General features: G+C 46.4%; 1 protein-coding gene across 8 annotated transcripts in view; it reads left to right on the forward strand.

Moving 5' to 3' along the window:
* The window catches only part of YAP1 (Yes1 associated transcriptional regulator), a 151,736-nt gene that overhangs the window by 95,596 nt on the left and 40,389 nt on the right, over positions 1 to 15,751 (forward strand). For 4 of the 8 annotated variants that reach the window (XM_077808513.1, XM_077808530.1, XM_077808548.1 and 1 more), the window contains one exon: positions 13,074 to 13,267. In XM_077808513.1, coding sequence (XP_077664639.1) covers positions 13,074 to 13,267 — 194 coding nt within the window. The remainder of the gene's footprint in view (positions 1 to 13,073; positions 13,268 to 15,751) is intronic. The other 4 variants (XM_077808522.1, XM_077808539.1, XM_077808557.1 and 1 more) reach the window with 1 other exon arrangement.

Below are 15,751 nucleotides of genomic sequence, written 5' to 3' on the forward strand. Positions count from 1 at the left end.
GATTGCCAATTATCTCCATGAAAATTTCACCGAGATCTCCTAGGAAGCTACAAGACACAGCCCTGGGTACATAAACTGTTCTGCATGCCTTCTCTCCCCACCTAACCCTAGAGGGGAACGAAAAGCAGATGACAACTCTGCCTCTGTTGGTTGTGCCTCTGCCTCTTCTCATATGAGTAAAACAATGAAAAGTCAATAGCTGTGTTCTGCTAACTTGGGGTCGGGCCAGTTTCCACTTCACGATTCAACATTTTAAAGGAGAATGCATGCAGATACTTACCTGAGGTTCTTCCCTTGGATTGAACTCGTCCATGCTTGACTGCTGGGAGTGTCTAGACTACAGTGGAGCCTCAAGAAGATCCTGGCTTGCGACAGAGCTGGACTCCCCTGCCACATGTCCCTCTTGCTCCTCCTCCCCCCCCACTATAACTCCTGAGGGCTCGTGGTGGGGTCTCCACCACGTATGGCATGCAGCTCATTGTAAAAGCAGCAGGACTCTTACTCAGCACCAGATCAACTGTTGGCCTCTGTGGCAGGGTGGACTAGGTGCAAAGGGCCCCTGCTGGAGGCCTCGCGGCCCTGTGTCACCCTGCCCCAGAATAGAGCAGAGAGAGGTCCTCCAGGCAGTCTAAAGTGGTTGCAGAGGAGCAGCCAATCTGGGACCAGAAGGGCTCTATATAAGAGAAGCAGTAGTGCAGAGAAGTTCGGTTGCAGTGTAGAGCTCAAAGAGGGAGGTCCGGGTGCCTCGCTGGCTAGACAAACAGCTCATTGCAGAGAACTCACCAGACAGAACTGAGCCCAGGAAAGGCTGCTAAAGACCGGGTGCCTGGCTGGCGGGAAGAATAACAGGACCAGCGGAAGGTCAGTCCAGGCAGGCTGAAGCCCAGGGGGACTGAGCACAGAACCTGGCCAGGCCAGCAAGGGTACAGCTGGTCTGGTTAAAGACTGAGCCCAGGGAGGCCTGCTGAAACACCATCAGCTGTGGGTACTGAGATGGGGTCTGGCTGGGTGGTTGAAGAAGGGTGTGCCTTTGGGAGAAGCCTTAGAGCTACGGCCTCATACCAGGGCCAATATGAGAACTTGGACTGTATACACCGGAAGGGGGGACAGTGTGTGTGGCTTGACCAGAGGGCTGAGCTGCAGAAGACCTGCTGAGAGAGCCATCGGCTGGGGGGCGCTCACAAGAGGTGTGTTCCACCCTGATACAAGAACTGAATCAAAAGCAGGTTCACACCCAACCAACCAAAGGGGGCTGCCCCACAAAAAGTACTGTTTGCAGGCACTATTGCCCAGAGAAAGGGAGTGCTCGCAAGAGGCGGATGCCGACCCCGTTACAGCCTCCCTAGCCTTGTGGTATGTCTTCACACAACAAGGGAGAGCTCCTAGTTGTACTTACCAAGCTGGGCTATACACATGGGGATCTTAAAGTGGATATGGCTTCTGGTCTCTGTGACCTCTGGGCAGCAATGTTCACAATTGTGACCAGAGCAGTGACAGGCAGGCATTGTGGGACAGCTGCTGGAGGACTGTTAGAGATGACATAGTGCACACAGTGGTTTACACTTGCACCTCATTGACCACAGTACGATGACCATGGTTCAGTACCATTTGCGGAGGTGGTGTTACTGTGTTTCCGTAACAGCACTTACGTTGGTGGGAGACAATTTTGAGTGTAAACATATACACAGGTCAATATAAGTCCTCTTGCATTAACTTAACTTTGATTATACATTCCAATCCCAGTAAGCAGCACCTCTGAGTGCTGTAGCAATTTTGTATGCAGTGTTCTTGTAGTCATATTGGTCCCAGGATCTTAGAGAGAAAAGGTGAGTGAGGTAATATCTCCTACTGGACCAACTTCTGTTGGTGAGAGAGCTTTGAAGGTTACACAGAGCTCTTCTTCAGGTCTGGGAAAGGTATTCAGTGTGTCACAGCTAAATACAAGGTGGAACAGATAGTTTGGCACCACCTACTATAAAGAACTCGAAGACCACAATTTACCCAGGAATTAATGGATATCATCAAATCCTTTCCCAAACAACTCTAGGAGAAATTCTACATCATCATCCCCCATGACTCCTCACTCCATGGACCTTCTACATACTTCCCAATATACACAATCAATGGAACCAAGGCAGACCAACCATATCTGGCCATGGAACTTTTAGTGAAGGAATATCGGGACTCATAGAAACATCCTCAAACTACTCACCACACAAAGGGCCAGCTTCCTCTGGGACACAACCAATTATCTTCAGAAACTCCGCTACTTTGACAACCTACCTCAGAACACCATTCTTGCCACCATCGATGTCACCTTCCCATACACCAATATCTGTCACAATGATCACATCACTGCTTGCTTCAAATATCTACTAGAGTACCTAGACAATGGACAACCCTCAGATATCCACCCCAAACCCACCACCAAACTCATCCATTTCATCCTTACCCATATCAATTTTACATTCAACAACCAACACTTTGTCCAAACCATGGGAACATCTGTGGGTACTAGGATGGCTCCCCAGTATGCTACCTCTTCCTAAGGAAGAGGAGGGGTTTCTGGACAAATGCACCATGAAACAAATGATATACCTGAGATACATCAATGATATTTTCATCCTTTGGACAGAAGATGAAACTTCCTCATAGATTTCCACCACAACTTCAACCCCATCCATTAAACTCTCTCTGGAATACTCCCTCAGTAGCGTCAACTTACTGGCCGCCATGATCAACTTCAACAATAGAAACATACAGACAACTATGTACAAAAAGCCCACGGATCGCCACACATACTTTTAATACCAGTAACCACTTCAAACATACCGAGAAATCTGTTACCTACAGTCAGGCACTCAGATACCACAGAATATGCTCAGAGGAGAAAGGCAAGGGTATATACCTTAACACTGTCTTCACCAAACAAGGATAATCCACTAGAGAGCTACATCACATGATGGAATGGGCCACCCGAATAGCTCAGAAGAACCTGTTGCAATATGGAAAGGAGTAGCACCTATGTTACCCTTGTGGTGAGTTTGCTGTCTGTTTGTGTGCTTGCTGCTTGACCGTAGTGTATAATGGGGACTGTTTGGCGGGGCTGTGTGCTGAGCCTAGTGCCTTGCTAGGCAAGGTTGAGAGCTTCTTAAAAAAGCTTTGATCCCTCATCCCTTTAGGATCTGTTAACCAAGGGGCGGGGCTACTTGGAGAGAACAAGTGTTTAAAAATCCAGCTCCTAAATGACTAGAGGAGCTAGTGAACAGGAGGAGCAAATGGGAGTTTGCGAGGGAGTGAGATACACCTAGCATTCTCTAAACTTAGGCCAATAGCCCACTGCACCCCCCAAAAAAAGAAGCTGCAAGAGGAAAAAGAATGCAGGTAGAAGTCCACAGTGGAGTGGGAGCTATCCAGTTTATTGCATTGAATGCAATATGTATGAATCCCTGTCTTGTGGGCAGGTGGTGTGTGTGTGCGCATTCAGTGCAAGGAGCTCATGGCCCTTAAAGGCAGAGTACGGGCTCCTGAGACCAGAGTGGCTGAGCTGGAATAGCTGAGGGACACGTAGGTACATATATGAGACTTTCTGGGACACAGTAGAGCAGTCTCACCCCCAGTTTGACAGCCTCTGTGCCGTTGGGAAGGATGAAAATCTCAGGGAAGGAGAACGTCAAATTGGAAGAGAGAAATGATGATGTCATTGGATCCTTTCAGATGATGTCATGGGATCCTCTCACACTGAGGATACCTCTTTGAGGGAGGGGGCCCAGTTATAAGGAAGAAGCAAGTAATTGGAATGGGGGATTCAATCATTAGAAATATAGCTGAGTTTCTGATGAATGAGAGAACCACATGGTGAATTGCCTGCCGGGTGCAAAGGCTGCAGATCTCTCAAAACCTCTAGACAGATTTATGTGTAGTGCTGGGGAGGAGCTGGTGGTTGTGGTACATGACATAGAAAAAGCTTAGGAGAGAGGTCCTGGAGGCCAGATTTAGAGGACTAGGAAGGAGATTGAAGTCCAGGATCTCCATAGTAGCTGAAATGCTTCCAATTCCACATGCAAGGTCAGTTAGGCAGAATTGCAGGGTCTCAATGTGTGGATGAGACAATGTTGTAGGGGAGGAAGGGTTTAAGTTTATTAGGAACTAGGGAACCTTTTGGGAAAGGAGGAGCTTATACAGGAAGGATGGGCTCCACCTAAATCAAAAGGAAACAGATTGCTGGCATGTAAAATTAAGAAGGTCATAGAGAAGTTTTTAATCAAAGGGGGCTTAGGGAAAGCCAACAGGTGTGGAGGAGCACATGATTTAGACAGAAACACCCATGGGGGGATCTGTTAACGGGAATTTTTCTAGTAAAGAAGAGAGGTTAGAAGTTGATAAAGTACGGGTAGGAACTGAAGAGAAACATTCAAATGAAAGAGTCCCATTCATGTACTTCACATGAAGGCAGACAATAAACAGTGGCAAATGTTATAAGTGCTAGAAGTCTAAATACTACAAATGGGTGGACTTGAGTGCCTTGTATTAAATGAGGATATTGATATAATAGGCATCACAGAAACATGGTGGAATTATGACAATCAATGGGACACTAATACCAGGTTACAAAATATATAGGAATAACAGAATAGGTTGGCTGGCGGGGGGGGTGGCACTATATGTGAAAGAAGGCGTAGAGTCAAATATTAATCAAACTGTATCCCAGAATCTGTATGGATAGAAATTCTATGCTTGAATAATAAAAGTGCAGCAGTAGGTACACACTATGGATAGGGCCCTACCAATTTCATGGCCGTGAAAAATGTGTCACAGTCTGTGAAATCTGCCATTCCCCATGAAATCTGATCTCCCTGTGCTGCTGGGAGCCTGGGGCTCCTCCCTTTTAGTCTGGCTGGGCTGTAGAGGGACACTTCTGTGCGGGAGCAGCCTGGGAGCTGGGCTCCAGGCTTCCGTCCCCTCCCACTCCCATGTGGCTCCTGGCACGGCTCCGGGTGCCAAGCTTGGGGCTTCTGTCAGTGACAGTCCAGACAGCCTGGGCTCTGGGCTTCTGCCCACTTCTGCTGCGGCTTTCGGCACAGAGCTCAGGGCTTCATTCCCCAGCAGCTCCTGCCGGTCTGGGAGCTTCTGCTCCCAAAGGCTGCAGCTGAGGCAGCCCAGGCTCTGGGCTTCTGCCACCACTTCTGGCTCCGGGCATGAAGCTTCCTCCCCCCGTGGCTGCTGCCAGGGCTGGGGACTTCTGCTCCCAGCAGCTGCAGACAGGGCAGCCTGGGCTCGGGGTTCTGCCCCACTCCACTTCATCTGAGGTTTGGGGCAACCTGGGCTTGAGGTTTCCAACGCCCCCACCCACTCTCCCGTGTCTCCATCCGGGGCTTGAGACTTCAGCCCTTGCAACTGCAGCCGAGACTTGGGGTGACCAGGTAGGGGTTACTGCCGGGGCTGGAGCATCCATTTTTGCGGGCAGGGTGGGGGCCACGAATTGGCCAGGGGGCCCTACCTTAATCTGCCACTGGCCTGGATTAGCAGCAGGAACTCCTGGCACCTACCCACCTCTGGGCACTTCCTCTAGCCCAACCCTGAAGGCAGCACAGAAATTAGGATGGCAATCTTGGGACCCCCTTACTATAAGAGCTTTGCAATTCCCTCCCTTCCTTCTTCCCCCCCCGATCCCATTTTGGGTCAGGACCCCCATGGTTAGAACACCCTGAAATTTCAGATGTAAACATCTGCAGTCATGAAATTGACCAATTAAAAAATCCTCTGGCTGTGAAATTAACCAGAATGGACCAGTGAATTTGGTAGGGCCCTAACTATGGATCACCTGACCAGGACGGTGATTGTGAAATGTTCAGAGAGATTAGAGAGGCTATAAAAAATAGAAAACTCAGTAATAATGGCACATTTCAACTATCCCCCTATTGTAGGGATGGGCAAACTTTTTGGCCCAAGGGCCACATCAGAGTTGCGAAACTGTATGGAGGGCCGGGTAGGGAAGGCTATGCCTCCCCAAACAGCCTGGCTCCCGCCCCATCCCACCCCCTGACTGCCCCCCTCAGAACCTCCGACCCATCCAACCCCCCGTGGTCCTTGTCCCCTGACCGCCCCATCCTGGCACCCCACCCCCTATCCACCCCCCCTGCCCCCAACTGCCCTGACCCCTGCCCCGACAGGCCCCCCGGGACTCCCATACCTATCCAACCCCCCTGGTTCACAGTCCCCTGACCGCCCCCCAAAACCTCCACCCCATCCAACGACTCCCTGTCCCCTGACTGGCCCCCGGGACCCTCTGCCACTTATCCAACCCACCCACCCACCCCACCCCCTTACCATGCCGCTCAGAGCAGCAGGACTAGCAGCCACGCCACCCGGCTAGAGCCAGTCACGCTTCCCGTGCGGCAGCGTAACTACGGGGGAGGGGGGACAGCGGGGGAGGGGCCAGGGGCTGGCCTTCCCGGCCGGGAGTTCAAGGGCCAGGCGGGACAGTTCCCCAGGACGGATGTGGCCCGCGGGCTGTAGTTTGCCCACCTCTGCCCTATTGACTGGGTACCTGGCACATCAGGAAGGAAAGCAGAAATAAAGTTTCTAGACGCTATTAATGACTGCTTCTTGGAGCAGCTAATCCTGGAACCCACAAGGGGAGAGGCAATTCTTGGTTTTGTCCTAAGTGGAGCACAGGATCTGGTCCAAGAAGTGAATATAGCCAAACAGCTTGTAATGTGTTAACTACTTACGCTAAACTGTCTGTTCCACCTTGTGTTTAACTGTAATACTGAGTACATTTCCCAACCCTGAAGATGACCTCTGTGTAATCTTGAAAGCTTGTGTCTCTTACCCACCTTGTCTCTACTATAACATTTGGCAGGAACGCTATCAATTTGAAATCTAGTCAGTTTCAAAATGTGAATTAAAGGAATTTCAGGACTTTGGAAAGGGGAAGTAATTGGTTAAGAACAAAAAAGTTAGACACATTTGACTGCTTTTTTTAAATTTAAATTACAAAGCTGGAAGATGAAGAGAATGCAGAACATGATGTATCTAAATTTTTGTGGTGTCTTATGACATTTTATGCCCCAAAATTAATTCAAAATGGTTTATATATGAGTACTGCCATGTAGATTTAAACCATGAATGAATTACTGTAAACAAAAGTTAATATTAAATACTATGAGTTGGTGGAAAGTGTTCTAGAGAGTTCCAACGGGGATTGATATGTGTCATTTATCATATTCATTTGTGATCTGGGCAAGGGACTAAACAGCATGTTATTGAAATTGCAGATAAAATTAAAAATGGTAGCTGTAACTATCAGTGAGGACAAGAATAATGCAAAGGAATTTAGAAAAGTTACAAATGCACTCAGGAAATAAATTCAGAATAAGGAAATTAGATACTGCATCTGAGAAACTAATCCAAATCTGAGGTTATGTCTACACTACCACGGTAAGTTGACCTACTCTGTGCAACTCCAGCTACGTGAATAATGTAGCTGGAGTCGACTTACCTTACATCGAGTTATCGCAGGGTCTACACTGCGGGGGGTCGACGGTTTCTCCCATCGACTTACCTTACTCTTCTCATTGGGGGTAGAGTACAGGAGTCGACTGGTGAGCAATCTGCTGTCGATTTGGCGGGTCTTCACTAGACCTGCTAAATCGACTGCTGGTGGATCGATCTCAGACCTTCGATCCCGGCTGTAGTGTAGTTGTGGCCTCAGATATTAGAGAGCACGGAAACCTGGAAAGTAATAAATGTTTGGGCTTTTTTATTTGGATTTCAACATAGACCTATTGCATACAAAAAAGACTGTTAAATGAATGTTCTTTAAGTTGCAAAGTGAAGCATTTGGAAGCTAGGAAATGCCAGACTTAAGAATGGTTGCCCATGCAGGCTTCATTTGGCCAGTTTATGCATCCTACCTACTAAGTGAATGTGCAGGGATTCTGTGGAAAAAAGTATTGCGATAGTGTAATTAAAGTTTGTATCAAAATGCATATGCACAAAGGAGTTGAACTGCAGCAGAACTACAGCCGCATAGGCTGCGAACTAAAAAAAATCTGGCACTTCCTAACTTTTGAGTACTTGACTTTGCAGCCTATTCTTTTAACATAGTTTTGGGGATGTAATTTCCTAGGTTTATTTTAAAGGACAAAAGTAAAAGTTTCAGCTGTAAAAATCTCACCATCATGCTTCATTAGCAGGTTTTCTGTCATGAACCTTCAGCAATGCAGCACAGACTTCTACCATTTATACTTTAGGTAACTACTTTAGCTGGCAGCAGGAGAAGGCTGTAATTCCACATGGGGGGAAATGAGTCACTGGCACAGTGACCATGTGCTGCGTCTAGAGGGTGATTGTTGGGAGTCTGACACAGCTTTCTCTCCAGCTTTCTCTCTTTTCACTCCAGGAAGTGGGGCACTTCTGCTCCATATGGAATCTCTAGATGGAGGATGGGCTGTTGGGTCCTGGGGATTTAAGGGGGGAGCCAGAAAGTAAGGATTACAACTCAGTTAAATCTGTATCTTATTTCACAGACGAGGAAAAGGCACCTCTCTACTGTGAGGGCTGTTCTCCCCCAGCTGCATAACAAATGCCTGCTGCAACCAGTGGAGGTGTGAAAGCTTTTTTTTTTTTTTTTTTTTTTTAAAAGTCACAAAAATCCTTTATAAGGGAAAGTGTTAACCTAAATATGAGGTCACTGGTATCTTCTCCTATTTAAAAAAACAAACAAACCTAACCTCTGTTCTAGGTGCCCTATTAGATTATAATTAAAAATTTGGTCAAACAAAGACAAAGCAGCTGGCTTTTCATTACACCAAAACAGCCTGTTAGCCAAAAACCAAACTCCTTCCTCAGTTCCCATAAGCTCTAATCCACTTCCCAATAAAAGAAAATCCCCACCATTCTTCTTCCCTGAATGCCTGCCCTGGTAACTGTGTTTGCAGCATGTCCTTGCCACTAACAAATTAGTAAACTCCAGCTCCGGCACCTGTGCTGATCCCAGCCATGGCAGTGTCTCATGGGGAAAGAAGCAGGCCTTTCAAGTAGGCAGGTCCCAAGCTATGTTGGGCTTTATAAGTCATAATCAGCTTCTTCGACCTTGTCTTGATTAGGAAATAAAGTGTGTTCATGCCATGTGTTACCTCATTTTAGTTAACATGTTAGCTAAAATCCCAGCGAAGACAAGATAACTGTAATTTTAACACATTACCAGGTAAAGGTAAGCACTAATGGAAGGCCTGCAGTTCACTTCAACCTGCTAACATGTGGAAACTAAAACTGCCTTGGCTTCACTAGGATTTTACCTCATGTTTCCTAAAGCTTTTTAAGAACACACCTTTTTATTTTCCCTTGTGAAGATGCTTGCTGTACATACTCTCTACTCAGAGGAAAGAGGCGGGGGAAAAAAAAGCACCAGTGCACATCCTTGAGCTCTGGTATCGCATGTTCATGGAGATGCCCAGCTTTACAATAGTCTGCTACCTTCTGTGTCGGCTTTAGTTTCCAGGTTGATTTAAAGGTGTTCCGTGTAACAGTGCATTGCATCATCTAAGCTTGCAACGATTAGGTGTGAATGACAGTTAGTTGCATGGTCTGCATCTGAGAGAGGAGTTTGTAACTATCTGTGCAAATGTGGAGAAAGTTGTGGTCGCTGCTGCTGTATGACATCAGCTGCTGTCCGATAAACACCACCCCCTTAAATCACACACTCTATTGACAAACATGCCCTCAGTTAGAGGGGCAAATATAATCTTTGCCATATCCTTTGGTTGCTTCTCCCAGCCCATCATCATCACCTCAATCTAACCTGAACTGATCTTCATCCAGCTCACTCTCATCTATGCCCCATATACTATCAGAGACTATGGAAGGTGCTCAATCATACTGTCTGTCTGAGATAAAATGGAGTCTCAGAGTTGAGTATTGCCAGCATATTCTGTGGGGAGAGACGGCAAAACCCATTCCTACTCACTAATCATCCCAACCTCCATATTGAACAGCAAAGATGATGGAATATACCTGTATTATTTCCCCCCAAAGGGAGGGGGGCCTTAGAGGGCCATAAGGGCAGAAAAGCAAATGCCTAAAACTACCCTTCAGGATCTCTCTGACAGAAAAGAAGGAAGTTACAGGAAGCTAGCTTAAGCTGCTTGCACTTTGGGAGTAGACTAAACTCTTCACAGTCAGGGGTTTCAAAGACAGCTGGTACTCCAGAAGCAGCGTGGACTCTTGATAACCATTGCTGGGAGATCAGTGACCCGCACCACCAGTATCATTTAGAGATAAAAGCAGATTGACAAAGGTCTGAGGCTCCTAGATACTGAGTTCTGTCATCTAGCCTTCTTCCTATTCTTAACTCAGAATGGAAGATTGTCATAATTATCCAGGTTGACCGTTTCAATAGGTGGTTTCTTAAGCAGAGGTTGTACGTGTTTCTTTAAAAACATAGTGTGCCCTGCATTCAGAGGTGAAAGTAAACCAGTATGCTCCAGTACGGCATACCAGCAAGAGCCGGTACGGCATACCTGGACCGGCTTTCCCAGATGGCAATTTAAAGCCCTGGGGTAGCGGCGGCAGGGCTCCGGCGGGGATTTAAAGGGCCCCAGAGCTCCAGCCGCTGCTACCGCCCCAGGGCCCTTTAAATCGCCGCTGGAGCCCCGCCGCCGCGACCCCAGGGCTCTGGCGGGGATTTAAAGGTCCAGGACAGTAGCTGTGGCTGGAGCCCCAGGGCCCTTTAAATCACCAATGGAGCCCCGCTGCCGCTACCCCAGGGCTCGGGCAGCAGAGCTCAGGCAGAGCTTTAAAGGGCTCGGGGTTCTGGCAGCTGCTACCACAGCAGAGCCCCAGGCCCTTTAAAGCTCTGCCAGAGTCCCTGGGTAGCGGTGGCAGCCAGGAGCCACTACCGCAGCTGGAGCCCTGGGCCCTTTAAATCAAGATTTAAAGGGCCCACGGATTTAAGGCCCTGCTTCTTCCGGTTGAGGCCACGCCCCCTGCTCAGGACTCCAGCCTACTGGTAAGTCCTTTAACTTACTTTCACCCCTGCCTGCATTCCTTTAAAACAAGGCATTAACAAGTGCCATCTGTGGACACAGCACTTGGCCCCTCACCAACTTTCACTGGTCAGGAAGGACATACAGTGGAACCTCAGAGTTACCTCAGGAATGGAGGTTGTTCATAACTCTGAACAAAACATTATGGTTGTTCTTTCAAAAGTTTGCAACTGAACATTGACTCACTACAGCTTTGAAACTTTACTATGCAGAAGATAAATGCTGTTCTTCCTTCATTTTTTTTTAGTAGTTTACGTTTAATATTGTACTGTAGTGTGTTTACTTTTTTTTGGTGTCTGCTGCTGCCTGATTGCATACTTCTGGTTCCAGATGAGGTGTGTGGTTGACTGGTCAGTTCGTAACTCTGGTGTTTGACAGGTTTCAGAGTAGCAGCCGTGTTAGTCTGTATTTGCAAAAAAAAAAAAAAAAGGAGTACTTGTGGCACCTTAGAGACTAACCAATTTATTTGAGCATAAGCTTTGTGAGTTACATCCAGTGAAGTGATGCATCTGATGAAGTGAGCTGTAGCTCACGAAAGCTTATGCTCAGATAATTTGGTTAGTCTCTAAGGTGCCACAAGGACTCCTTTTCTTTTTACTCTGGTGTTTGTAACTCTAAGGTTCTACTGTAGACTCAAAAACCAGTTGTGAAACAAAGTTTGCCCATCACATCCAGAGTCTCAGCGTCACTTGCCTAATTCTGAATCAGAGACAGCTTAGTCTCCAGCCTTTCAAGATCCCGCTTGGCTGCAATGCTCAGAGTTCAGACCATGCTTTGCATGTCCAGTTTTCTCTGCAAAATGATAAGAAATGTTCTCACAACTGGGGGTGCTGAAATCTGCCCCTGAAGCAATGTAGTCTGGCTACAGCAGAAATTCTGTGCAGACTAAATCTGTTGTTTGAGAACCTGCAGATACCATAGTAGAGACTAAGAATCCTCCTCTGTGCCTATTGAATAGCTACTTCAAAAAAGTCTTAACTGTTTGCAACTAATATTTTAGAGCCTGTGTCTTCTGCCACCACCATCTTTCTTCTCCCTTCATCCATCAGAAATTATCACCAGAATGACCTGAGAGGATGAAGCTGGGGAAGAAGATGCATAGAAAAGCATCACAGAATATAGAAGTTCTGTATGACTTCAGTAAAACCACTGTCACATTACATTTCAGTTCTGAGTGCTTCAAAACCAGACTTAATGACAAATTGGGAGGGAGTTTTAAGAACTCTAAATGAGGGATTGATTTTATTTATAGACCTAAGTGTGTACATGTTGGCTGAACAGAGGGTAGGAACATACAAATATCTGAAATTTTCAGCATTAAGGATGGTGAAAAATTGCTTTGGATTGCACAGGAAGGTATAACTGGATGAAATTTGAAGGAAAAATTAGGTTGACTGTTGTAAAAAGCTTCCTTGACACAATAAGATTCTACTATGTAATAGTCTCTTAGGGGAAGTCATAAAAGACCATCAACTGGGTCATTTAAAACTAGAAAATGTATCGGGGAATTATTCAAAGTAAGAGGACAGAGATGAGATGATTCAATATGTGTTTTGTCATTTAAATATGTAGGGTTCTGTGAAAGCAATATCGAGTCATCTCAAGAACATGAGTTTAATGTGCCTGGACTTGTCCTAAAGATGAGAATAAACAACTATAAAAAGTGGAGGTGAAAATCATCAAATTTTATCTTCATGTTTGGATTACTGCCATTTGGAATGAACAGCTGTGTTTTGGTACCACCTTTAAACCATAGAGCCAGCGTTTCAAAAAATGCATGTACAAGTTGAGCGCGTGCTTTCTTGAAAATTTGAGCATACTCTGATCCCACAACAATAGCATCTGCCTATTTTGGGCTTCTGCCTCGCAACCTGTGGAAAATCAGTGCAGGTGTATGGTCTGTAGTGCCGTGGTTTGCAGTGGGTTACAGGTTCTGTCAAATTACTTTCAGCATGTTTCTTTCCTTTCCTGTATGTTTGAATGTCATTTTAAAATGTACATTTTATTCTTTTGACTCCATAGCTATGAATCAGCGCATCAGCCAAAGTGCTCCAGTGAAACAACCACCCCCACTGGCTCCTCAGAGTCCTCAAGGTGGAGTGATGGGCGGGGGCAGCTCCAATCAGCAGCAACAGATGAGACTGCAACAGCTGCAGATGGAGAAAGAGAGGCTGCGACTGAAGCATCAAGAACTGCTTCGGCAGGTGAGGCCACAGGTTAGACACAGACTTCCACTATATTTTTTGTATGTTTTTGTTGTTGCACTTACGTGGCAATTCCAGCAAGCGTAAAGCACCAGAGACCACACAAGGACTTGGCTACATTCATTATGATGTCACCTCAGTAGCAGAAGCTCTCGACCAGTGGTTTTCAAACTTTTTTTTTGGCGACCCGATGGAAGAAAATTGTTGATGCCCGCGACCCAATGGAGCTGGGGATGAGGGGTTTGGGATGTGTGAGGGAGCTCAGGGCTGGTGCCGGGAAAGAGGGGCTCAGGTGTGGGAGGGGGCTCTGGGCTTGGACAGGGGGTTGGGGTGCAGGAGAGGGGTCAGGGCTCAGCTGGGGATGCAGGTTCTGGGGTGGGGCTGGGGATTAGGGGTTTGGAGTGCAGGAGGGGGCTCCAGATTTGGGGGGGGCTCAGGGCTGAGGCAGAGGATTGGGGTGTCAGCTTACCTCCGGTGGCTCCCGATCAGCTGTGCAGCCGGGGTACAGGGGCAGGCTTCCCGCCTGTCCTGGCACCGTGGACTGCACTGCGCCCTGGAAGTGGCCAGCAGCAGGTCCGGTTCCTAGGTGGAGACGCACAAGCAGCTCCACGCAGCTCTTCCCCGCAGACACCACCCGCTGCCTAAAGGGAGTGCGGAGCCAGTGCTTGGGGTGGGGGCAGCGCGCAGAGCCCCATGGCTTCCTTGCCTAGGAACCGGACCTGCTGCTGGCCGCTTCCAGGGCTCAGCGCCTTGTCAGAACAGGTAGGGACTACTAGCTTTTATTGGCCAGCCGCCAGGGTCCCTGGGTGCTGAGCAAGGCGACCCAGTACTAGGTCGCAATCCAAAGTTTGAAAACCACTGCTCTAGACTTGTTAGATGCAAGAGTTTTTCCTAAGCAAAATTCCCAAAGAGCAAACATCTTCACTAGTTGAAGTGTCATTAGGGTGGTACAAGTAAGAGAGCACCACAGAGGAATGATCTCATTGGAGATTTCTCTGAGAACGTTTTTCACATCCAAAGAGCTCAGACTCAAACAAGAGCCAGAGCGGCTGGTTCCTCACATCTGCTTTGTCCTTCATTTTAAGGAAAAACCTTTTCAATATAAACTTTTTTTTTAAGTATGATTTTAGAACACATTGCAATCCAAAGGATACAAAAGTGTTTTTCAAGTTACATGCTCTATGTAGAGGAATCACCTCATTACTGAAATTCATCCACTTCCAAATGGTGTGCAGGCTGAACAATTGAATAGGCTTTGCTGGGTTTGGACCCTGTTGTTCTCTTGTGTCTAGGTATTTTAAACCTGGTGCTTAAATGTTATGCCATTCCCTCTAGAACTTTTCTAGTAACAAAAACTGGTCATTGAGAGAACTAAGGTTACGTATCAGATTGGTCGGTCTGGGAGGCAGGAACCCTGGATTTTGAATCCCAGCTCTGACTCCCTTTGTGGCCTTGGGCAACCCAATTAAACTTTCCACCCAAGTTTCTCCATTTGTAAAATGCGGTAACGTTTATTTACTATCTCGCAGGGTATTGTGAAGATTAATGGTTGAAAGCACTTTGAAGATGGAAAGTGCTGTAAAAATATTCACTATTCAAATAGCCCAGTGTTTTCAAAGGATAACAGCAATATAAGTAGGAACGCTGTAAAGACAAAAGGAAAACATCATGCACTGTAATTTAGTTAAGCCAGCTTTCAACATGGGGTAAAGGTGCTCCAAATATCCAGTCAGTAATGAATTAAGTATATTGATACACTAACTAAACACACAACCCATTATAAGCAGCTTCTTTAAATGAGTTACAGGAAGGAAAATGTGAGGAAAAAAAATATATATATATGTGAGGCATTGCTTATATTGCCGTCATAAGGAAGGAATTCCAAAAGTGTAATTATTTACTTACAAGCAGCATACTTAACAGAGCATTTAACATGTTCTTTTTTTACTTTGTTTTAACTAGCTTTTAATTTTAACAATTTACCCAGATTCAGTTGTAGATTATGGACTTTGTTAGTTTTGAAACTGGGTAACCTTGGGGAAGAAAATCCAACCAGACCATGATGTCTGTTTCTACAATCGCCACTTTAAAAGTTCCATTAACATTTTTCTTTCTGGGTTTTTGGTAGAAGATTGGCTACCATCTTGTCCCAGAAATTTAGGTTATCTTCAGTTTTGTAGCACTGATGAAGAAAGCACTGACACCCTAGTCTTTTGTTTTGAGAAAAACTTTTAAAGTCTTGTCCTCTTCCCTTTCCACTTTGGTGATGGGCCTTATATCAGGAGAGAATAATATCTTCATGCCCTCTTCCTTTTTCTTTGTCACCTGTGACATTCTGTCCTTGACCTGGAGTCTGACTCCTATTGTCCCTTCTGAACTCAAGGCCTGTTTGTAGGAATCTTTAGCATCTCTTGATATAGGTTGGGTCATCTTTAAAATTCGATACTACTTCTTAAGGTGTGCCTAAATAAGATAGCATCAGGACTCCCTTTCTGC

This window comes from Eretmochelys imbricata, chromosome 1 (genome assembly GCF_965152235.1).
Source record: "Eretmochelys imbricata isolate rEreImb1 chromosome 1, rEreImb1.hap1, whole genome shotgun sequence".
Classification (NCBI taxonomy): Eukaryota; Metazoa; Chordata; order Testudines; family Cheloniidae; genus Eretmochelys; species Eretmochelys imbricata.